The sequence below is a fragment of the Nematostella vectensis genome, chromosome 4 (assembly GCF_932526225.1).
Source record: "Nematostella vectensis chromosome 4, jaNemVect1.1, whole genome shotgun sequence".
In the NCBI taxonomy this organism is placed as follows: Eukaryota; Metazoa; Cnidaria; class Anthozoa; order Actiniaria; family Edwardsiidae; genus Nematostella; species Nematostella vectensis.
The window spans coordinates 11,299,645-11,324,451 of NC_064037.1; the positions used below are offsets into that span (position 1 = coordinate 11,299,645).

The following is a 24,807-nucleotide window of genomic DNA, read 5'->3' on the forward strand; positions in this document are numbered from 1 at the left end:
TAAATTGGCTTCCCGTTTCCATGGTAAATATGCAAAGCGTGCGCTGTTTTTCCTTCAAACAAAATGGTGACCGTTGTAAAAGTTACTAAAAGTCTTCACAATTAGCCAAAAGAATGTGCTTATCAACATACTAAAAGTCCTGAAAGGACATGTGCAATAGTTTTTCTTGGGCTCCATTTTATTTTATGTGTGATAGCAAATACTGCTACCATGTAAAGGATGAGGCAATTTCCTGACTTCTGATCCTGTGCAACCAGAGCCAGTTCCCTGTAAAGTCTCACAAGCTGGCCTTCCTTGCAATGGGGGACTTCGTGACTAAGGTCATGTGACTTTTTGCATGGCAAATTCAAGCCAAAATAAACCCCAGAAATGGCTGCAGTCCATCAGACAAGCAGGAAAATATAAAACTTTTCAATGAAAATAAGTCCTTTCTGGCAAAGAAACTTTTTGGCCAATCTGTAGGCGGTGAAAAATTTTCTTTATTTTTTTTTGTTATTTTGCCGTAAAAACCCTGAGTGTGCACAAGCTTGCCATCCAAAAAGTCATGTGATTTCTAAGCGCAGGTTGTCTATTGTGAGGGACACAGGAATCCTGATGCATGACCTTCCAACAGCCATTGCCAATCAAAAAGGGTTTGGGAGGCAGTTGTGTGGGAATAGTCAGCCAAGGCCACAGGATTATGATGATGATGATTATCTATTTTATGTATCCTTGGTACTGTTGTAGGTGACATTGGCACTTTTTTATCTTTCGCAGTGACATGTGCTGACAGTGATGATAACATGAGCGCTGATGTTGCCTTGTCATCAGTGGTGCTAATAACAGGTCTGCTGTGCGGGGCTCTGGACAACAAACTGAACACTCCTAATGGCCACTGTAACATAGAGGCAGACAAGTTTCTCAAGTCAGACTTTCTCACATTGTGCTGTGCAGTGCTTAAGAATGCCCAGGAGGCCCATGTTGTGCTGTGCATGCTGACTGTTATACGCCCTGTGCTAAGATTGCTCATTATCAAAGGCATTAACATGGACAAGCTGCTTGCAGAAGATCTCCACTCCCAAGTACAGGCTTTGATGTGTTCTGAAGACCTACGGCATGAGATAAGGGTGGAGGCTTGTCGGCTACTTGTTTGTGGCGTGCCAGTCTTCTATCCCAGTAGGGTTGATCAGGGTGGTCTGGTAGTCAGCACTCTGGAAGAGACAATGAATGTAATGTCAATGCTCAAGCGATATCTTTTTGATGACATGACTTGGAAGATAATCCATGGCTCTGGATCAGATATGATAAACTTAAAGTAAGCTTTGATTTGGAATATCAAAATAATTTATATTTGGGCCAAACAGTAGTGTATGATATTATTAACTACAGTTATTTCATGTTTTTTATTTCAAAAATTAAAAGTGCAAAATATTAAAAAGAGTGCAAAATATTAAAAAGAAGCACCCCTTCTTAGAAGTGCCCTTCCCCCCCATAAATGTGAGGATGACTGAACATGATGCTTTTCTTAACATCATGATAACAGTATAAAAGACATGTACTAAACTATTTTTTGGAGTTATTCTGTAGATTGTTTTGATACACCTATTTCAATAAAGGTTGTCAGTACAATTGGCAAATGGTGATTGTCAAATGGCAGTTTTACGAACAAGAGTAACCATGCGTCTTGAAGAATATCTATTAAAGGTTACCAATGCTTGGCTCTGACATTGCTGGACTTAATTTAACACCTTTAATTTTACGAATAATTAGTACCCATAAGCCATTTGCCATTCCCTATTTGCACTGACAATTTTTGTAAAATAGGTATGACAGTTCTTCATATACATTAGAGCAAATTTTGAAATAAGCAACCCACTTCAAATAAGGTAACCCTTCCTACCTAAAAAGTGCCCAAGGCAAAGCTAATAAAACAATACAAAACAAAATAAAAATAAATAAAAGGGTATTTATGGTATATAGCATTTATGCTATAAAGTCCAAGCTTTTGTGGGAGAGGATTGTGATGAAGGCTACAGTATTGGGAACTTTTTAGATGATATATCCCCAGGCAACATGACATAATAATACTTGCATGTTTGCAGGCTGGCAGATGATCTGGTCTCTAAGATAGTCCAAGCTTGTGTCAAAGAGGATTGTGAGGTCATAGAGAAGTGTGCTACTCTGAATAAAGAGGACTTTAAGAACTTTGCAGCTGTTCATCCAGTAAGTGTATCTTTCTTTTTTCAATCTTTAATTAAGTCTATGGAAATATAAGAGTGTATGAGATACGTACAGTTGTTAGTTGCTATGAACAACAGAAGGCCTATGTCTTTGTAAAGGGGCTTACAGTATTAAATTTTGGTATGGGAAACGATAAGGGACAGGTGTATTTTATTTTTAAAGGATTGTCAAATACTATCCTTTTTCCATATGATACCTGTGCATCCTCCCCCCTTCTCTAAGCCAATACTGTAAATGCACCTGGGACTTTTAAGTAAATCAATTTAAGTACTTTGAAAAATGTCCACCATGAAACACACACGTCAGGATGATGCAGAAGAGGTTGCATATACAGTAAGGTTATGTGGGCTCCTGCGCTTCTTGCACAGTCGTTACCGTAATTCCCAGTATTTTGGCCCATAGTATTTATCTTGTTTTGGTTGAATAGGAAGTCCCCCCTGTACAGAGGTTCTTAACAGCACTAGTGACAAAGAGCTGGAGAGACATCACCCATGGCCAGCAAGATACTTCGGATCACAAACATGAGGTACATGGTTTATGCAGGGTCACACTTCCACACTAACCTGGGTGGTTACACTGGTAATTAAACATACAGTACCCTCAGCTCTTCGTTTGCTTACCCATATACTGTAATGGGAATGGTCTTAAATTTTTGTTATTGTCTCTTCTGCCCCCCCCCCCCCCACTCTTTTTGTATAGGACCCCACACTTTGAAATACTAAATACATTGTAATGTATAGTAAAAGTGATAAAAAAGTGTTTGCTATCTACAAAATTCCCAGATTACACCACTACAGTTCTTTTATTTTTTGTAATATTAATGTGACAGGTGGAGGCATTGCTCCTTGCTGTGCAGATATTCAATGGATGTCAAAAGGTGGGTTCATAGTGATTGGGGTAAGGAGTCATTTAGGTTCCTACATGAAGGGTCACTCACAATTTTCTAAGCGTTTTGCTCTTTCATAAAAAAATAACAGTCAGTATTTGAAACTAAGATACATATTGTAACATAGATATAGTATAGATATTGTAACAGAGATACAGTATTTCATATAAAAGTATGGAAATTTTTTTATAAAAACGGCTGCCGTAGGGGAAGTCAGGAACTGTAAAAAAATAATGAACCTTATAAGAGCCTGAATTGTTGGTAAGTAAGTAATACAAAATATAAGGAGCCTGCTTTGCCTTGAAAAGATCTTTGGGTTTTCTCTTCTTCTTCACATTACATGTTTGGGACACTTCAAGAGGTTCTGTTATTAAGGAATTTAATAAATGTTCAGAAATACACCTTTTATTGTTTGACAATAATTTGTTTGATGTATGAAGGTTGTAAATGTACAGGAATACACATACTTTTGCCTGACAAGAATTTTTATTAAGGTACGGTAAAACAAGCAGCAAAATCGTGCAACTTCTGTGGCAGCATTGCTGCCAAAAAGTTTCTAAGTGCCGTTGCGTGTTTTACTACCGTGCGGCAACTTTTGTCGTAGCAATTTTTTTGTTGCAAGTTGAAAAAGTTTGCTGCAGAAAGTGGAAGATGGTTCTACTTTTTACAACAAGACTCGGAGATGTAGCCCGTATTACTACATCAACCCAACTTGTCTCGCAGTAAAAAGACGCAAAGCATACGCAAACAGTTGCAATACGGTTTGTGATTGGTTGAACGAAAGTCACACATCAGTGTCACGGAGAAAAAAGATGGCGGATCAACAGCAAGAACAAGTCTATCCTTTGCTGCTACAAAAGTAGGTGTGCCCGTAGTAAAACGCGCAACATCGCCTTAGAACTTTCTTTTTCAAATGCTGCCACAAAAGATGTACGATTTTGCTGCTCGTATTACCGTACCTTTATGTAGAAATGTTGAGGTACAAGAGAATACATATTATTACTAATGGGTATTTGTTCTGCCAGGTTTTAGAGGTTGCTACTGAGGTCATCCAAAAGCTTTGGGTTGTACAGCAAGTGTACCTGTACATATTATTACTAATGGGTACTTGTTCTGCCAGGTTTTAGAGGTTGCTACTGAGGTCATCCAAAAGCTTTGGGTTGTACAGCAAGTGTACCTGTACATATTATTACTAATGGGTACTTGTTCTGCCAGGTTTTAGAGGTTGCTACTGAGGTAATCCAAAAGCTGTGGGTTGTACATGAAGTGCACCGGGTCCAGGTTGTGGACCGTGTCATCAAGGCATCACTGGTTGGCCAGGTCATGCCATTACTAATGACTGTCATGTCCACCGAGCAAATGCTGAGTAAGCCACTCACCAAGAGATTCCTGGCAAAAGTGATCAAAGCTTCGTTGGCGGCCACCACAGTATGTGACACACAAGTATTTGTTGTGTTGAAATAGATTGTCAGTTTATATAAAACCTTGTTCCCTGTTTCCACAACACTTACGTGGAGCTAGTTATTCTACAGCTTGGCTGTAGTCTTTTTAGTTATACCATTCATATTTATTGTATTCTTGGAATTATGAACGCTAAGTCTTTTCAAGACCTTGAATAGGACATTTTGTGCTCTACAGTACAGTATATATTTAACTATTTAAGCAAATAAAAAATGGGGGTAATCGACTTCGTTTTTCTGTCAAAGCGATTTTAGGTAAAAAACACGCGCCTTTTGCTGTGTTTTCTTGTACGACTGTGGCGCGCGCGCACTTAATACCGGAAAATTCGAACAAACCGCGCGCGCCACTATGCGCAGAAGGGGTGTGCAGTGCAATTCAAGGGAATTACCTTAAAGCAGCATTGTCACCAGTTTACTTCCGGTGGTCCGACAGAAACCTCAACTGACAAGAGACAAAAGAATCTATTAGAATCCACGCTATTTAACGGGCCATGCGATCTAAATTATCAGTCACATCCTCAAAAAAAACTTCCAATAGACCCACTCACTGCTTTTACAATTTTGAAATATTTTTCACGTATTCTGTTAAAAATAATCGGAGATTGTTACACTGGAAGTAAACTGGTAACAATGCCGCTTAAAGAACTTAATAGCAAATATTCTGTATCCTGATACCTTGTATCATCCATGTCCAGACGATTACAATGCTTTTTGTCACATGCTTTTATCATCTACAGGCTGCTCAGTTGTACATCAAGGCATCAAGGTGGCCCGGCCGCAGTTCTGCTGCACCCCTGTCATCCCTACCCCTCCCCACCCCCTGGGCTGCTCCGCGTGTCGTTGAGACAATCCACCCATTACCTGATGATTACAAGCTAAATAGGACTGTCGCCTTCCCTGGCGCAAACTCCTTGTACTTGACATTTGATAGCAGATCTTCAACACAGTATGAGTATGACAAGGTATATAGGCTATGTAATCTCCCCTGGGAGTTATCTTTTATCTCTTATTTTCAAAAGAAGCGTGGGAATCTCTGCTGTGGATTCTGTGCTACGGGTAATGTGCACGAGGAGAGACCGGGTACAAAATAAAAGAGACAAATAAACTAAGTACTGTATTTCTACTTTAGCGATCTCAGTTCGCACGCTTAAACAGTCCTGCCGTCAATATAAAATAATAACGATGCGTTCGTCTGGTATCTGAACTTTTTCTTTACTTTTTCGTCTCTGGTATAATTGTGTATGTTTATAAGGTGTGCGTGTACTCGGGACCAAACACCAGTTCACCCAAAGTCGGCGAGTTTGGAGGTGGGAGCTCTAGTGGAACTGGTAACAGAGGAAAGCTACTTCGGCTGGGATGGCCTAAAGAAACTCTCAAGGTAATTAGGGGAAGAGGAAAGAAGGTGATGGGAACATAAAAAATAAAAACTGACAACTTAACTATTTATGTTCAGGTACAAGGTGACACTGTTACGCTCAACTTTGTAGCGAAGAGCGCAAGAGAGCTGAACACAGCCGACGAGGCCGTCTGGGGGTTCGCTTGCACCATCAGCTGTAAGGTAAGACCAGGGGTTCGCTTGCACCATCAGCTGTAAGGTAAGACCAGGGGTTCGCTTGCACCATCAGCTGAAAGGTAAGACCAGGGGTTCGCTTGCACCATCAGCTGTAAGGTAAGACCAGGGGTTCGCTTGCACCATCAGCTGTAAGGTAAGGCCAATGGTTCGCTTGCACCATCAGCTGAAAGGTAAGACCAGGGGTTCGCTTGCACCATCAGCTGTAAGGTAAGACCAGGGGTTCGCTTGCACCATCAGCTGTAAGGTAAGACCAGGGGTTCGCTTGCACCATCAGCTGTAAGGTAAGACAAGGGGTTCGCTTGCACCATCAGCTGTAAGGTAAGACAAGGGGTTCGCTTGCACCATCAGCTGTAAGGTAAGACCAGGGGTTCGCTTGCACCATCAGCTGTAAGGTAAGACAAGGGGTTCGCTTGCACCATCAGCTGTAAGGTAAGACAAGGGGTTCGCTTGCACCATCAGCTGTAAGGTAAGACAAGGGGTTCGCTTGCACCATCAGCTGTAAGGTGAGACCAGGGGTTCGCTTATACTATCATCGCCATTATCATTATCATCAACATTATTTTTTGTGCTTGATCTCTAGGAGAAGGACAACAATGAGGTTGTTCTCCCTTGCCTTGCGGACGTGGCGTTTGGTCTCTCCGTGCTCACACACAAACTGTTAACCCTCATGTACAAAGGTCCCCCTATCACGGAAGAAGAGGAAGCTTGCGCGCACTTGCTCAACTCCCAGCTGCTGCAAAGGTGAAGGGATTGTTCTAAAACTCTCACAGTGCATGCCTCACCTGTATTCATATATTGGACCTGTCACGTGTTCGTGATAAGCCAATCAGATAAAAACGCAATAAAGCCATGTTTTCCTAAAAAAAGACTAAAAGAAATGAATCAGCAGTTAAAGGCAAAATATACAGATATGTTGGGTTTTAACATGTTTGCCTACTTATCGGAGTTAAAGCATAGATATCAAATGACAAAGAAACATTGAAAATCTTTTTAAGAAATGGTTAAATATAGATTCCAGCTTACCCTAGCATGTATCGTATACCGTGTCTGATAACAAGTATTCATGTGAAGGTGCACTTGGTCCAAACCCACGGAGTCGGTGTCACATGATGCTGAGGCAAGTGGTATCAAGATTACCGTAACCCCTGAGCAAGATAAGCCCTCCCTCGGACCATCAGCATCCTTCAGCCGCCCTAAGCTACCATCAGACGTCATAGCGCGTCTTCGAACCGCCTCAGGGGTCTCTGAACCGTCTCTAAGGCCGAGCATCGGACAGGCCCTCCAGCCCGACCTCATACACGAGGTCATCATTAGTGCTGTTATAAGGTGACGACAACAAGCTCGACCTCATACACGAGGTCATCATTAGTGCTGTTATAAGGTGACGACAACAAGCTCGACCTCATACACGAGGTCATCATTAGCGCTGTTATAAGGTGACGACAACAAGCTCTTTGCCTTTAAAGTATGACCGTGTCCATTTCCTAAAGGCCGGCCGGGCTAAACATTCAAACATGTTTGTCAAACATTGCCTTTGACGCCAAGTTTGTACGTTTAGCCACCCACAAAACATGGCACTCAATTGGCTTCGTACAGATGTTTGAACGAGCTCAAAACATTTTCATCAAACATTTGCGTTGAACGTTGAACGTTGAACATTTGCGTTGTTTTATCGTTTAGCTTTGATCTCTCGCGTTATCATAACGGAAAAAGTGCGTGCGCTCATGTTTTATGGGAAATGTGTTTGTGTTTAGCCACCTTGCCAAACATGCTCGCATGAGAGTCCGATTTCAGTGTTTGACAAACATGTTTGAATGTTAAGCCAGGCCTAAGAGACTAAAAACGCGAGATAAAAAAACTTCTGCATTAAACCGATACAGCATCTGTGACAATATCAAGCTCTTTGCCTTTAAACTATGAACGTGTTCATCTCATAAGAGACTAAAAACGCGAGATGAATACATTTTCTTCCACATTAAACCGATACAGCATTCGCAAAGCAATGTTGGATAATGACAATGCTAATGAGATTAAACGTCTACAGTATGCGCTGGGGTATCTTTCGCAATGTGTCCTAGGTAACCCCCAGTCTTCGATAAATGCACTGGACTAAAACAACTGAAATATCTCGCCCCTTTCGTTTGTAGGTCAACACACAGTGCCGTCTGCGAAACAGCCACAGCGTTCTAACTAATAGTATGATGTTTTTCGTAGACATCTTAACCTCGTTGAGCTGGTGCACGACATGCAGCTCCTTAAGGCAAGTGACAATTCAAGCCCGGACTACAACCACCTTTGTGAGGTAATGGCCGAGGTCTTCCGGCGGACGGACGGGTTGGTGCGTCAGCTGCAGAGTATGGTAGAGCTTGAGCTGCGCTGGGACCAAGAGCTAAGGGATGTGCACCAGGGAGAACTTCACCCCAGTATGGCCTTTTTTAACGAGCACCACCTACAAGAGGCAAGTGGATACATATCTTTAATTAAAGGGGTTGCTGACCAGTTGCCCATTTAGGCTGTACATGGAGGTAGTTTCCAGTGGGCAAAAACGTCTAACCAACAATACCACATGAAAAATTCAAGTGAAATTCTACAGTCGTTTTTCAAATGGCTGAGTATGGTAATCAGTTGCGCATTTAGGCTGTACATGGAGGTAGTTTCCAGTGGGCAAAAACGTCTAACCAACAATACCACATGAAAAATTCAAGTGAAATTCTACAGTCGTTTTTCAAATGGCTGAGTATGGTAATCAGTTGCGCATTTAGGTTGAGCATGGAGGTAGTTTTCCGTCGGCCAAAGTTATCAACCAAGAAAACCACATAAAAAATAAAATAAAACTTTACAGTCGTTCTTCAAATAGTTGAGTATGATAATCAATTACGCATCTAGGTTGAGCATGGAGGTAGTTTCCGTGGGCCAAAGTTATCAACCAAGAAAACCACATAAAAAATAAAATAAAATTATACAGTCGTTTTTCAAATGGCTGAGTATAGTAATCAATTACGCATCTAGGTTGAGCATGGAGGTAGTTTTCCGTGGGCCAAAGTTATCAACCAAGAAAACCACATAAAAAATAAAATAAAATTCTACAGTTGTTCTTCAAATAGTTGAGTATGATAATCAATTACGCATCTAGGTTGAGCATGGAGGTAGTTTTCCGTGGGCCAAAACTTTTAACCATCAATACCACATGAGAAATTTAAGTGAAATTCTACAGTCTTTCTTCAAATATTTTTAAATGCCTAGATGCGCAACTATATTTTCAAATACCTAGAAAGTATTGTAATCAGTTGCGCATCTATGTTGAAGGTAGAGGGAGCCATCCATGGACAACGCTAACAGCTAAAGCTCTATGATTCTTTCAGTAGATCAAGCTTATAACCAAGAAAACCACAAATATTTATGTGAGATTCTTAAGTCTATGTTTTGAAATGGAGCTTGCTGAATTAACTGTGGTCGACCCAAAACTCTCTACGTAGCTTGTTTTCTTGGGTTTTGTAAGCGCACGAATTAGCCATAGTCTGAGACTGTCTGGTATTAAGTCGGAGTCTTAGGGTTCTAGAAAGGTAAGTTTCCAGAGAAATGTTTTTCCTTGGGTTTCACTAAGAAGCAAGCACAACGCACATAATTTACGATTCTCACTGGAACGTTAGCGCAAGAGCACGCTCAACAGATATTCTTGCGCTTACGTTTGACCGATTCTCGATTGTGTTGCTCTTGTTCTGCTCTTGCGCTCGACCATTTTTATGTGACTCCGTGACAGTTTGGATAATCGTTTTACGATTTAAGATTTATTTGTACGTTGATAATATAGTTTTTAAGATGCTAATTGTGATTTTTGTTTTGGCAGGCAAAGGCTAAGGAGCTAGAATTACTTTGTTACCTGAAGGATGTGAAATTTGATCCAATTGAGCAGGAGAAGGTTGTTGGGGATCTAATGTAAGTACTTTATTCCCAGCTGTCTCATATAACATTCTGCTAAAAGTAAGGAGTTTTTCATTAACAAATAAAGTCCTGAACTGTTTTAAAGGACCTAATCATTGTATTTCACAGTCTCAAGTTTGAGAACGAGGCAAAGAGCATCGAGGATGCGTCTGTTGGAGATGGTCTACTTGCACGCATGCCCAAGACCAGAGCTCTGAGGCACTCCGTGATCGAGTGTGCGGAACTGCTGTGCAATGTCACCATTCAGTTGTCCGAGAGGAAGAATCCCCCGGGCCGCAGCGTGTCGCAAGGGACGTTTGGCTCACTAACACGTACGTATTATATACATCTTTACTTGTGGCTTATCCTGATTGACCATATTTACAAGCCTTCTTTTCATGAATGAGCTCACGTCCTTTCTTCATGAAGTGAACGTGCGCACACAGACATCGTGTTGGTGTTGTTTCAAGTCTGCAATAACTTGTTATATAAGATCTAACATAACGTATATAACCTAACAATACCTAACTTAACACACAATTTCGGAATACAAAATTCTTCCTCGTTTAGACTTGATTATCTCGTTTTGTGTCTTCTCTGAACAGCGGAGTTGACAGGCAATTCCAACTCGTCACCGTCTTTTATTCGCTCCTTGTCGGCCCCAGACCAGCTGCACAAGTCCATCTCAGTACAGGAGGGCATCCCCGACCTGCTCCGCCTGCAGAGGTGGAGAACAGCCATCCAGAAGAAGACCCACCCATTCCCTGTAAATGAGCAGTACCATGGGGAGGAGGACAGGACGTTTGTCGCTACCATTAATGAGATCTTCGCCTTCATCGGCAGTGACCCGGACACAGCCGTAAGTACTGCGGATAAGAAGTTGGACAAACCGTGCTGTTATATATTAAGTCTGCCATTGCCATAACGCCCTGAGACGCCTGTAAAACATAGGCCCAACTCCAAAACGTCAGAAATGCAAACTAAACATCACCAGACCCGGATACTCATAGATTCCTCCAAGGCATAGACGGCCTTCAAAAGCGCATGTAAGCAATGTAATAGAATTGACTCTTGTCAAAATATCATGCTTAAACTTAGAAACGTTTCTTACCCAAAAAGACACAAAATTCCGAACTACAAATAGAGACAAGCAAACACAGATCAAGTCACAAATAGATACCTTTATTGCGCTCCGTCAGGTCCCATTTTACAGCAATCAGTCACAATAATCAATGCTAGAACCTCCATTAGAAGCGAGTCGCCATGTTTAGCCTATTTTGCATGCCTGCACTGCATCATGGGAGTCTTGGAAACACCTTGACAGACAGGCGGGCAATCTCCTCCCCCAGAATCATAACATTTTTTTATAAGTCCCTTTGCCCCTAAGCCAAAAAAAATATTTCCAGGTCCAAGGAACCCAGAATAAGCCTGAAAACAATTTTTGAATAAGGTTGCTTAGCAAAGATGGCCCACATTGGAGAGTATGAGGCCATTCACCAGAAAATTACTTTCTCACTTGGTGAAGCCCAGACAAGTAATTATCCCATTGAATCAACCTCAGCGTGCAAACATCCATAAGCACAGCATTAATTATGCCCAAATAGACTTTATGATGTCCTTAGGCACTCTCCAGATGTGAAAAAGCTGTAATTTTTAATCAAATTACAAGCAAAACTGTTGTAAGCAACAGGCTGTAGCACTCCGTCGCTAGAAAGAAAAGGCACCGCAGTGCATTGTTGGAAACTTCAAGGCATACCATCTTGGGTCAGCGGTAGCTTAGCTTAACTGGTAGTGTTGGACTTGAAATAGGGGGGGGGGGGGAGGTTTCTGTTTTCAGTTTGTTTTTCTTACAATTTTGCTCAAAAGTACCCAGGAGTGAAAGGGTTAAATTCTACTTGAACCGAATGAGCACTTCAGTTGACCTAATCGATGTCACACCCTGAAGAACAAATCAAATACAGTCGATTGGGGCATTTAGCACCTCGGCGACCAAGGGCGACGCGGAGAGCTGTTAGCTTGTTTAGTTTGCAGTGCGCTAGCGAAATAGATGCATATAAATGTATCTGTATGCTTATCTGTCTGTCCTATGGTAACGTCGAGTTAAACGGCTTAGTTCATTGAAAGAAACGGCGTATAGTATTATATAGTATTGATTTCGACTTTCCAAAAAAAATTTTTTTTTAACGTAAAAAAAATGGATGTGAGCTTATTAGTGTGTATTATTTAAATTATTTCTACCTTATTCAAAACAAGTTAGATTATTCCAAAGGAATCATTTTCTTTTTTATCTCCGGGGAAACTCTATACAATATTTGCAATCACTGCAAAAAGATAACTTTGATTGAGACTCTTATTGTTCCACAGGAGACGTGCTCCAGCTTTCTATTAGCTGCGCGTATGCGTAACGAGAGGGGTCGATCACGTGTTGAAGCCTTGTCACACATGAAGGACATGGTGTCCAAGTGCTGCCAGCTATCTGACCACGTGCCCCATCTGCTAACGGCCGTGGCCTCCGTGATATCACAGGGACCTGGGTAAATGAATACCTTTAAGTCGACAGCTGACTATGTTTATCACACTCACTCACTCACTCACTCACTCACTCACTCACTCACTCACTCACTCACTCACTCACTCACTCACTCACTCACTCACTCACTCACTCACTCACTCACTCACTCTTGTTCCGATGTTGCAAGGTAGACCACATCTAATAGATTTAGTGCAGCGATTTAAACTTGTTCTGATGGTACAGGGTGGAGGAATTGGCGTGTGGCGGGATGGTATCGGAAGTGCGTGATGCATTCTGCGGTGTAGTACAAGCCTTGCTGCAGCGCGCTGCAACCAACCCTGTCATCTTCAGCAACAGTGTCGTACTTATGTGCACTTGCCCTTTCTCTTGGAACGAGGAGCGGTGTTTGGTTCGTAGCGGCCTCCTCACGCTCTTGGACAAGTTGTGCGCGTTACGCCGTGACCGTGACGCCGCGTCACGCAAGGTGTCTGCTATGGCGTGGGCGAGTTTCCAGGTGCTGCTTAACTGCCTTGTGGAGTGGGAAAATGATGGAGGTAAGCAAGCAGAGAATTAGAATTAAAACCTATAGGACAAATGTACTTCCACCGTATATTCAACCGAAAGTCGAATATAATCTTGGTATACTATCACCCTTGTTATACTATTACCACCCTTGGCACACAATTACGATTGGTATACTATCACCCTTGGCTTACTATCACCCTTGTTATACTATTACCACCCTTGGCACACTATTTCGTTTGGCATACTATCACCCTTGGCTTACCATCACCCTTGTTATACTATTACCACCCTTGGCACACTATTTCGGTTGGCGTACTACTACACTTGGTATGCTATCGCCCTTGGTATACCATCAACCATCGGCTCACTTTCACCCTTGGAATACTATCATCGTTGCGCCTCCTGTCTTCAGGTCACCGTTCAGATGAGATCGAGTGGTCAGGACTGGCGTATCAAGTCTCTATGCTGATCACTAACTATCTAACGGTGGTACTGAAAGAAACGCATCGAGACGACAAGGACGCATTGCAATACGTGCTGCAACTTCTCCAGAAGATCGCCAGGTAATTTATACCCCCGATATGTCCGCCATGCTATTCTAATGTCAATCAACCGATCACTAGAAGCCGCACTATCCCCGGTAATCTCTAGGAAGTGTTTTGCATTTTTTGGTGATTACATGGTTTGTTTTTTGATTGACAAACCTTGAATGTGACATCGTAGCATCACTATGATGCACATAAACCTTTTATGCCATTTTCAGGAGTGAGATGGGAAGGGCGATTCTCCAGCAGCCCTGTATCGCCTCCACTCTACTGTCCATTTTCCTGGATAGCCACGCCCCACCCAAACTTGTGCTTTCGGCCCTGGGGCTATGTAGGGTTGCGTTACCACTAATGACGGCTGAGGGATGTGACGAGGTGGCGTTACCAACATCACGCAGCAACCTTCCGTCACCTGATGACCTAGGAAAGGGGACACCTGTACTTGAAGTAGCCAGCCTCTTGTTGACCAAGCTTGGAGAGTTTGTTCTGCCTAGCGCTGGCCATGAAGGTGACAGAGAGGAGTACGTAGAGGGAAACCCAAAGCTGAAGGACGAAGATAGTTACACCGTGGATGAAAATACGGACACAAGCGCGCGACTGTACTCTCTTTGTGTACATAAGAGGAGCGATCAACCAGCACATGAGGTCGTACAGAAAATAATCAGGTAAACACAATCTGTCTTTTTCCTCGGCACCTTTACCTCCTGTCGCCATCGTCTTTGCCACGACTTTGAGTCACCGTTACCTAACCTCGCCTTTTTAACTGTACTTCAGCACCTTTTTTATATCTTGATTTATCTACCTTTCCTCAACTTACTTTGTCTTACCTTATATCTTAACTTACAACATTTTGAATAACACTACCTTTAGAACATTTTTGCCGCAAAACTGATGAAAACACATTTTTCAAAGTATATCAACAATCCACTGTGAAATTTTAGAAATATTTTTCAATACAATTTGCGGTTGTATTTGCAAAAACTCGGGTAATAAAGGCTAACATGAACAATTTTCGAACGGACTGAACTTCGCCGTCAATTTTTCGGGTCGAAATTCGAAATATATATCTAACTTTTTTTCTGACTTTCACAAAGGCTGTATCATCACATATTGAACTGATTCTGGTAGTGTCGTCAAAAAGCTAATGCTCAATTATCCGTCAGTCTCAAATAAGTGCAAAGAATGTTGTTTACTTTTAAAGTGCTACTACATTATTGCGTGTTAGTACAAATACAATTTTTAAATGTGTGCACTCGCCATACATTGGGTCGTCTTTGGTAAAAAATCTAGAGCAATTGCACAAACATTGACGGTTCTGTGCGAAGTTTAAAATTGATAACCCCTGTTTATGATCTGTTGATTAACGCGCGAGCGACCTTAAACTGCTCACAATTTTTTACCCCCTGTAGTCGCGAGGGCCAGCGTTTCATGTTCAGAGTAGGCCTGGGCTCCGAGGTTGAGCGCGCAGTCCGTATCGACCATGAGTTGAGCCAGTCTAACCGCGCGGAGATAATGAAGGGCAAGTTCACCACGTGCCTGGCTAAGGGGACCGCCCTATGCCGAGAGGGTCTAGTCACCAGTATCGTCCCGTCCTCAGTGCTGCATGGTGACAAAAGCCCCGAGGGGGTGGAGGGAGGGGGAGAGCCTGATCTGATTTGCAAAGCCCGGAATGTGGAGTTAGCGAGGTACGTACCAATGTCATCATGATCTTGTTCTAATTACGAGGGATATGAGGGATATTGAGTGAGAGGATCTCCCACAATATTATCAAATATTGATGGTAAATATCGGACTTCATTCGTGGATGGCTATTTCTTAATGCAAATAGAGTGAACGAAGAAGATACGAAAGCCTTCACGATAGTTAATAAAAAACTACCCTATAATCGTGAAAATAGCAAAGGAGTGACTGGTCTATATTGAATGTTGCAGGGACACTGGTCGCTTGTTCATCAATGGCCAGGTGGCCAACACACTGGCATCGGAGGTGATCTCCCTACTTCACAGTTTGTTGTCATCCCCAGACGTGGGCACCAGCAGGCTATGGACGCTAGCCATCCAACACGTGCTCACAGGCGCGCTCGAATTAGTTCCCGAAGTGATTGAGTCCCTTGGCGACCAAATAGAGCGAGAGCCAGAGGAAGGACCGTCCACTCTCACGGGGGGGTCCCTGTCGATGTATCGTCAGGTTATGGCGGCGCTATGCACGCTGGGAGGATTCAAGCAAAAGTTGCGGCCCGGTGCACAGGCTAAGGTAATATGTCAGCTTGTGATGTATTAATTTAGAAGATTGAAGCAGATTTACTTCGGGCCTGATTACAGGATGCCAGAGAGTATGGCTCGTGCGTTGTTGTCTGTGTTGTCAGATCTGTGGCTAGGGCATGGCTCATGTGTTGTTGTTGTTGTTGTTGTTGTTGTTTTCAGATCTGTGGTGAGGGCATGGCTCATGTGTTGTTGTTGTTGTCAGATCTGTGGTGAGGGCATGCCTCGTTGTTGTTGTTTTTGTTGTTGTTGTCAGATCTGTGGTGAGAGCATGGCTCATGTGTTGTTGTTGTTGTTGTCAGATCTGTGGTGAGGGCATGGCTCATGTGTTGTTTTTGTTGTTGTCAGATCTGTGGCGAGGGCATGGCTCATGTGTTGTTGTTGTTGTCAGATCTGTGGCGAGGGCATGGCTCATGTGTTGTTGTTGGCAGATCTGTGGCGAGGGCATGGCTCATGTGTTGTTGTTGTTGTCAGATCTGTGGCGAGGGCATGGCTCATGTGTTGTTGTTGTTGTTGTTGTTGCCAGATCTGTGGTGAGGGCATGGCTCATGTGTTGTTGTTGTTGTCAGATCTGTGGTAAGGGCATGGCTCATGTGTTGTTGTTGTTGTTGTTGTCAGATCTGTGGTGAGGGCATGGCTCATGTGCTGTTGTTGTTGTTGTCAGATCTGTGGTGAGGGCATGGCTCATGTGCTGTTTTTGTTGTTTTCACATCTGTGGGAGGGCATGGCTCATGAGTTGTTGTTGTTGTCAGATCTGTGGTGAGGGCATGGCTCATGTGTTGTTTTTGTTGTTGTTGTCAGATCTGTTGTGAGAGCATGGCTCATGTGTTGTTGTTTGTCAGATATGTGGTGAGGGCATGGCTCAGCAGCACTGTGAGGTGATCAGCATGTCCGAGGGAACAGCCTCGGTCATCATCTTTAGTCCTGAGGGTGGCGCTCAAGGTGACATCACCCTAGAAGTACCAATAGCTCGCCTACAACCTGTACAGGAACAGGTGAGGTCATGAATACACACGCGTATATGTACACACGCACCCTAGAAGTACCACTAGCCCATCTACAGCCCTTGCAAGAGCATGCGTGGTCATGAATACACGCGTGTACGTACACACGCACCCTAGAAGTACCACTAGCCCGTCTACAGTACTTGCAAGAGCATGCCGAGGTCATGAATACACACGCGTGTATGTACACACGCACCCTAGAAGTACCACTAGCCCGTCTGCAGCCCTTGCAAGAGCATGCGAGGTCATGAATACACACGCGTGTACGTACACACACACCCTAGAAGTACCACTAGCCCGTCTACACCCCTTGCAAGAGCATGCGAGGTCATGAATACACACGCGTGTATATGTACACACGCACCCTAGAAGTACCACTAGCCCGTCTACAGCCCTTGCAAGAGCATGCGAGGTCATGAATACACACGCGTGTATGTACACACGCACCCTAGAAGTACCACTAGCCCGTCTACAGCCCTTGCAAGAGCATGCGAGGTCATGAATACACACGCGTAAATGTACACACGCACCCTAGAAGTACCACTAGCCCGTCTACAGCCCTTGCAAGAGCATGCGAGGTCAAGAATACACACGCGTATATGTACACACGCACCCTAGAAGTACCACTAGCCCATCTACAGTACTTGCAAGAGCATGCGAGGTCATGAATACACGCGTGTACGTACACACGCACCCTAGAACTACCACTAGCCCATCTACAGCCCTTGCAAAAGCATGCGTGGTCATGAATACACGCGTGTACATACACACGCACCCTAGAAGTACCACTAGCCCGTCTACAGTACTTGCAAGAGCATGCCGAGGTCATGAATACACACGCGTGTACGTACACACGCACCCTAGAAGTACCACTAGCCCGTCTACAGTACTTGCAAGAGCATGCGAGGTCATGAATACACACGCGTGATTGTACACATGCACCCTAGAAGTACCACTAGCCCGTCTACAGCCCTTGCAAGAGCATGCGAGGTTATGAATACACACGCGTGTACGTACACACGCACCCTAGAAGTACCACTAGCCCGTCTGCAGCCCTTGCAAGAGCATGCGAGGTTATGAATACACACGCGTATATGTACACACGCACCCTAGAAGTACCACTAGCCCGTCTACAGTACTTGCAAGAGCATGCGAGGTCATGAATACACGCGTATACGTACACACGCACCCTAGAAGTACCACTAGCCCGTCTACAGTACTTGCAAGAGCATGCGAGGTCATGAATACACACGCGTGTACGTACACACGCACCCTAGAAGTACCACTAGCCCGACTGCAGCCCTTGCAAGAGCATGCGAGGTCATGAATACACACGCGTATATGTACACACGCACCCTAGAAGTACCACTAGCCCGTCTACAGTACTTGCAAGAGCATGCGAGGTCATGAATACACACGCGTGTATGTACACACGCACCCTAGAAGTACCACTAGCCCGTCTACAGTACTTGCAAGAGCATGCCGAGGTCATGAATACACGCGTGTACGTACACACGCACCCTAGAAGTACCACTAGCCCGTCTGCAGCCCTTGCAAGAGCATGCGAGGTCATGAATACACACGCGTGTACGTACACACGCACCCTAGAAGTACCACTAGCCCGTCTACAGCCCTTGCAAGAGCATGCGAGGTCATGAATACACACGCGTATATGTACACACGCACCCTAGAAGTACCACTAGCCCGTCTACAGCCCTTGCAAGAGCATGCGAGGTCATGAATACACACGCGTGTATGTACACACGCACCCTAGAAGTACCACTAGCCCGTCTACAGCCCTTGCAAGAGCATGCGAGGTCATGAATACACACGCGTAAATGTACACACGCACCCTAGAAGTACCACTAGCCCATCTACAGCCCTTGCAAGAGCATGCGAGGTCATGAATACACACGCGTGTACGTACACACGCACCCTAGAAGTACCACTAGCCCGTCTGCAGTACTTGCAAGAGCATGCGAGGTCATGAATACACGCGTGTATATGTACACACGCACCCTAGAAGTACCACTAGCCCATCTACAGTACTTGCAAGAGCATGCGAGGTCATGAATACACACGCGTGTACGTACACATGCACCGTAGCACCATCAACCTAACCATTTTTTGTTATATCAGAGAAAACAGGTAACTCCCCCTTTTTACGGCCCGTCAAAGTGAAGTACATCCTGTACCTAGTAACCATGCACCATGCTTTCGGGCCCATCTTTTAATACTCGCTGAAGTAATGTGTCAGTGTAGTGCGCATCAGAACATAACGAAATCCTCATAGCTGTAAAGGTCGTGTCAATCATAATTGCGATTTTTGCATCGAGACTGACATGACGGAAAAACATGACTCAACGCTTCAAATAAGCTCATTTCACATCTAATAAGGCGGAAAATTTCTCTAAGTACTTAGTGAGTAATAGCAAACGAAATATCAAATGCGACTTTTTTTAAATTGATGCGACCTTTTGTAAAATGTCATTGAAATTTGAGCTTTTCGTCCCTGAGCTCATACATAGCGCAAGGATGATCAAGGAAAAAATATCTTAAAAAGCAAAAATCTGTGTATGTGCGTATCGGCCTCATGTTATTTGTGTTTCAAAAATCAGTCCGGAATACAAGGAACCGATGGCCATTGTAAAAAATTGTGTCTTCTTTCTCTATCTCGATATGCGAATTTTGCAGGTTTTTCCGTCATGTCATCACGACTGGCTATTTTTTTAAACATTGCCTTGGTGGCCAAGGAAGCGCGCGTCGCACTTTAGATAATCGGCGTGTTTGTTATGCTTGGCGCAGGTTATTCTGTTGGATAAACTTGGCGATATGGACGTCGCGATAGAAGCTCTACATGTTGTACTGTCTGCAAGGAAGCTAACACGTTCAGTAACGGCTAAGGAAGGCCCTCACGATATCGCTCGTGGAATGGCAGCGGAGAGGACACTTAGTGAGATTAAAACGAGGTACAACCATACCAAATTAATATACCGACCATGCTATTTTAGTTTAGAAGAGGAGGTGGTGATGGTGGTTAAGAGGGTGGATGTTACTGAAAAGTTCTTATTTCAGATTCTCAGATGCTATGAAAAAAGGGTCGATAGACACTCAAAAGTAGGCTTTTAAAATAAACTGGAAAGTGTGCGTTTTAAAGACGCAGGCTAGTCAATAGTGTAAAAGAATCTTATTTTCGATGTGAATTCTCTTAGTTCGTTATAACAACTTGAACAACTGATAATCTTAGAAACATGTGTATGTTTTTTACACCATAAAAGAAGGGGTCGTGTTATGGTTTATAAGTTTCATTATCCTTTATAAAGCTAAAGAAAGGAAGAAGAAATCTAACCAAAAAAAACAAGGAAATGGTTACTTAGTTTGTGAACTGGAATTGAAAATAACCTGCTGTTCACAGGGCCAGCATGGTTCTCGCATCCCAGATGACTTCACCAGCCTTTTGTGAGGCCTTTTCCTGCCATCCACTCCGCCCGGCCCAGGCTCTGAGAGTCCTATCTGAAGACAGCGACCCCGGGCAGCGACTGCCCGTATTAGAGAGCCACTGTGATGAACTGCGCATGTTCTACAAGGACGCAGCACCGGTATCGCGGCAGATGGTCGCGTCCAGCAAGAAGATTGTGCTGGATTCTACCAGGCAGTACCCGCCCATACAGGGCGTCATGTTCACGGAAGGGTACACGTCCGCCCATCTCCTGGCAGATTCCAATCCGGGGCAAGCTCTGCCGCGGGGTGCTTATGTCTATGCATCCAGCCCCCTGCCACTTAAAGTGAGTTTTTTTTTTCGCGGTGTTAACATCACTACTATCCATCTCTTTACTGTTATTCTCATCATCATTCCAATCAGCGCCATAATCATCACCGCTATCGTCATCAGAGCAAAGCTGGACAAAACTGTTGTCGCCTTTTTTGATTTTTCGCTGCATAGGGGGTTCGATGTTACCCACTCCTCCTGTGCGCTCCCCCCCCACCCCCCCCCCCCCCAGTACAGTGTTGTTCAATTCGGGCTGTCTTTCCCAGAATTTGAGCACGGTTGCATCCAACATTGAAAGGGGGAAAGGGGGGTTTCAATGAAATTGTCTTGGGAAGAAAGCTAGTCTACTAATGATAGATATCGAAAAATCCGCCTTTTTTAGAGACGCGTTTTTTTTAGAGACTAGTTTTGTCCCAGCATTGTACCATTATCAAAATGATCACCATTATCTTTATCTCAATAATAAAACCATTACCATGATCACCATGTTTAACACCACAATCAATGCACCAAAATCATCAACATAGTCATTACCCTGTAGTCCCAACATAGTAGTCATAGTCATCAGTAGTCATCATCACAATAATTGTCACCTTTATCATTACTATTATCATTATCACTACCATTATTAAAACCATTATCATTATCACTACCATTATTAAAACCATTAGCAACACCACCACCACCACCAAAATAATAATAAAACGAGACCGTAGTACAATCGGCCACTGCTATTCCTCGCGCAAATAACCACCCGGACACCCACCAATCCTATTTTCCTTTTTAAACCAGGCGCCCTCGTACTACTGGGAGGTAGAGATCGTTTCCCTCGGCGAACAGGGGACTGGTGACTATGGCGCTGGCATCCAGGCCATCTCTGTAGGACTTGCGCCCGCGCAGCAACCCGTGGACAGGTGGTCTAGCCCGATCGGCACATGCGTATTACACGAGTAAGTCAATACTCCGAGAAACTCATTGTCTTTTAAATCACGTGACTTGAGACAGAGACATCTAGCCTAGTCATCGGTGTTCTGTGGTCTGATATGAACTGTGTGTAAGGTGTCTCTGAGAAGGAGAGAGAAGAGAAGGGGTCTTCCGAGACGTTACACTCTTGATTCCCATCCACAGGAGACCTTGGCGAGGGACATCAACTCACAGAGAGTCCGACGCAAATACGTTTAGGATTTACCTTCAGACGAGCTATACCTTGTTTGCTTTGATTCAGTTTTCCTATTTGCCTGGCCGTCGGGTTGAGCTGCTCTTGTTTCTCCCCTCTAGCAATGGCATTGCTGTACACTACACTGAAGGGGGATTCACAGCGTGGCAGACCATTAACACCGAGGTCTCGCTACTCAAGGGTCACGTGATTGGGTGTGGCTACTCCCGCACGGACTCTCGCTCAGACACTGGGCTTGTATACTTCACACATAATGGTCAGCGGTTACATGGTAGCCTGGGAAACGTATCGGCAGGCTTGTGGCCGGTTGTTCATCTGCAGAAAAAGGTATCACTAGACAAAGAATATGGGCGTTATCCCCTAACAGGCTCTTAGATATCCTTAGTAGTAGGCTTTCCCTGCTAGCATCTTTCGTGTGGAGATCCAGAGCGCATGCTCCGTTCATTGCTTACTGGCCACTATTTGAGCCCACAATGACTAGCGCATGCGTGAAGCGTATATCCGCTGCGGAATAATATGCCCGCATTCGAAACGGCGTCCTCCGTAGAAATATCACGCGACGAATTATAATAGAAGCCATTTAATGGCTTATCTTCATTCAGAATCTTCCGTTTACAGCTTTTTCATATTCTTCTGGAATAGGCTGATCTAAGTTTACTAAATAGTTTGGTAACATTTTCTTGAGTCCAACTGTGCGATATTTACATTGAAGAAACTCGCCTTCCCAGATGTCTTGAAATTTATCCCACAAACAAGACAAAACTCGTCTTTGCTGCGTTTGCTGTTCACTCTTTTGAGTGACGCGTTTTAGATATTGAAATTGAACAGTTGTTTTCTTTTTTAGAAAAGGAGAACTAACCGGAGTTTGATTCATAATTTGCGAGAAAACCCATGCAAAGCATATTGACAGCTTTCGCGAGATGGTACGGGTTTTGGCACGTCATGCGGTCGCTTAGAAACGCTCGGGCATGCGCAGCGAAAACAGTTTTGACCCATGACAGAGGTTTCTTTTCCTCGCGAACTCTAGCCCAGCGAAATACAGAAAAAAGAGGCATCTGCTAGCAGGGAATAGTAGGCTCTTAGTAATGCTTGAAACAGAAAAAAAAAAACCCTCAAAATTTCGTGCAAAATTTGTCGAGCTTAGCTGCGCGAGACATACTGGTCTGGATGCGTCTTATTCACGTGTTTCCCAGGATGTTCGGGTTCGGGTGAACTTCGGCACGCGTCCGTTCATGTATGCCAAGGGCGGGAAGATCCGAGCCGCTGCCGACCTTGCGTCCGACTCCACAGAGGACGTACGGGAGAGTTTTGCCGAACTTCCTTTCGCTTTCGACGAAGGGGAGGACTGGACTGGACTCGCTGAGCCCGAGGAAAAAGGGAACAGTCCCATAGTGTCCTCGCCTAAGAGCACTCCTACTCCACTTGATTTGCGCGATACTACGGAGCTCAGAGGTGAGTACGAAGGCGCTATCAAACATACACCTATTTCAAAATACGTTGTCAGTGCAAATGGCAATTGCCAAATGGCAGTGCTACCATCAAAAATACCAAGGGACTCCTCCTATTTTATTGAAAGCAGGAGAATTTGAATAACCCGTGCAATTAGTTTACTCACAAGCAGTGATTTGTCTGACAACGACATTTGCCATTCGTCATTTGCACAGACAACGTTTGTTGAGGTGTATGCAAGTTAACAAATACTTTTCGGGTCCCTCTCCGTTCTTCTTTTATTGGGTCAGTACGCAGCTCTTACAAGCTGCTATTTGATTGGGCAAATGAACAATATCCGCACCTCGACACAAAGAACGAGAAGAATAGAGACAAAAGAACTTACTCCTTTTATTAGCTTTTCAGAGCGCGACCGAGTTCTCTTTGTAATGAAATTGGTGTAAAATATTTAACGGTCACTTTCTGTTTTAGATTACGACCCTACTGCGTCTGCGCATTACATGCTGTCCAGCAGCTGTGACGTCATGTCTAATGTCGGTCCGCCATCCCACATGTTTGAGGATGAGCCGAGAATTGAGTCTTGTGGCTCTACTACTCCTGTTGACCTGTTGGTGAAGGCTTGGGAGGACAGGGTGTTTCCTGTGATAAGGCGACGCTTCCGAAATGAGGCTGACAGGAGATCGGGGCTCGACCAGATACGAGGGGCCTTGACGGCAGGTGAGGGATTGCGTTACTCACCATGTCACACACTGTGCGTGACGGACAAACTAATCATACTAGCTTGAAAGACAATGTAATAATACTTTCGTAACGAGGCTGACAGGAGATCGGGGCTCGACCAGATACGAGAGGCCTTGACGGCAGGTGAGGGATTGCGTTACTCACCATGTCACACACTATGCGTGATATACAAACTTATCATACTTGCGTGACAGACCATGTAATAATACTTTCGTAACGAAGCTAAAAGAAGATCGATGCTCCACCAGACATAAGGGCCTTGCAGCAGTTGCGAACGAAGCTAAAAGAAGATCGATGCTCCACCAGACATAAGGGCCTTGCAGCAGTTGCGGGATTGCGTTACTGGTCACTACTAGGCAAAAATCAGTGTCCAGTAGTTTTTCTCTGTGCTGGATTGGTGACGGTAGCATTCTTGAAAAATACCGCTACCGGTGCGACAGCCCCTTTAAACAGTCGGATCAATTCTTGAAACAGGTATTCGAATTTTCGAATGGACTCCTCTTTCTATTAGTCGCGTGCTGTATAAGTCAAGAGATTACAAAAGGTTTGTGTGAATTTATTACGGGGATAAATACCTCTAAATTTACACAAAAACGGCGACAAAGTTTAAACAAAATTATCAAGGTTTCTTATGAAAATTTGAAAACTTGTTTCAAGAATGGAAACTTCTCGGAAAATGTTCAAATTAAATTTCGAATAGTGAACTCAATAATCGGCTTTAGGGGGAGGGGGGCACGCTTGACTTGGTTTGACTGCAATGTCAT

The 24,807-nt window shown here is 43.9% G+C and overlaps 1 protein-coding gene across 3 annotated transcripts in view; it reads left to right on the forward strand.

Annotated features, from left to right (window-relative positions):
* The window catches only part of LOC5516610 (probable E3 ubiquitin-protein ligase HECTD4), a 46,581-nt gene that overhangs the window by 6,265 nt on the left and 15,509 nt on the right, over positions 1–24,807 (forward strand). For 2 of the 3 annotated variants that reach the window (XR_007307673.1, XM_048727091.1), the window contains exons 9-35: positions 757–1,294; positions 2,082–2,202; positions 2,648–2,746; positions 3,050–3,097; positions 4,322–4,534; positions 5,304–5,528; positions 5,819–5,944; positions 6,020–6,124; positions 6,720–6,880; positions 7,211–7,465; positions 8,354–8,597; positions 9,987–10,075; positions 10,190–10,392; positions 10,666–10,919; positions 12,425–12,594; positions 12,816–13,126; positions 13,510–13,660; positions 13,861–14,307; positions 15,052–15,327; positions 15,574–15,895; positions 16,746–16,898; positions 19,713–19,876; positions 20,323–20,692; positions 21,469–21,626; positions 21,955–22,180; positions 23,047–23,305; positions 23,774–24,019. Coding sequence is in view for 2 of the 3 variants with exons in the window: in XM_048727091.1 (XP_048583048.1) it covers positions 757–1,294; positions 2,082–2,202; positions 2,648–2,746; positions 3,050–3,097; positions 4,322–4,534; positions 5,304–5,528; positions 5,819–5,944; positions 6,020–6,124; positions 6,720–6,880; positions 7,211–7,465; positions 8,354–8,597; positions 9,987–10,075; positions 10,190–10,392; positions 10,666–10,919; positions 12,425–12,594; positions 12,816–13,126; positions 13,510–13,660; positions 13,861–14,307; positions 15,052–15,327; positions 15,574–15,895; positions 16,746–16,898; positions 19,713–19,876; positions 20,323–20,692; positions 21,469–21,626; positions 21,955–22,180; positions 23,047–23,305; positions 23,774–24,019 (5,934 nt within the window). In the remaining variant the exon portion in view is untranslated. The remainder of the gene's footprint in view (positions 1–756; positions 1,295–2,081; positions 2,203–2,647; positions 2,747–3,049; positions 3,098–4,321; positions 4,535–5,303; positions 5,529–5,818; positions 5,945–6,019; positions 6,125–6,719; positions 6,881–7,210; positions 7,466–8,353; positions 8,598–9,986; positions 10,076–10,189; positions 10,393–10,665; positions 10,920–12,424; positions 12,595–12,815; positions 13,127–13,509; positions 13,661–13,860; positions 14,308–15,051; positions 15,328–15,573; positions 15,896–16,745; positions 16,899–19,712; positions 19,877–20,322; positions 20,693–21,468; positions 21,627–21,954; positions 22,181–23,046; positions 23,306–23,773; positions 24,020–24,807) is intronic. The other variant, XM_048727092.1, reaches the window with a different exon arrangement.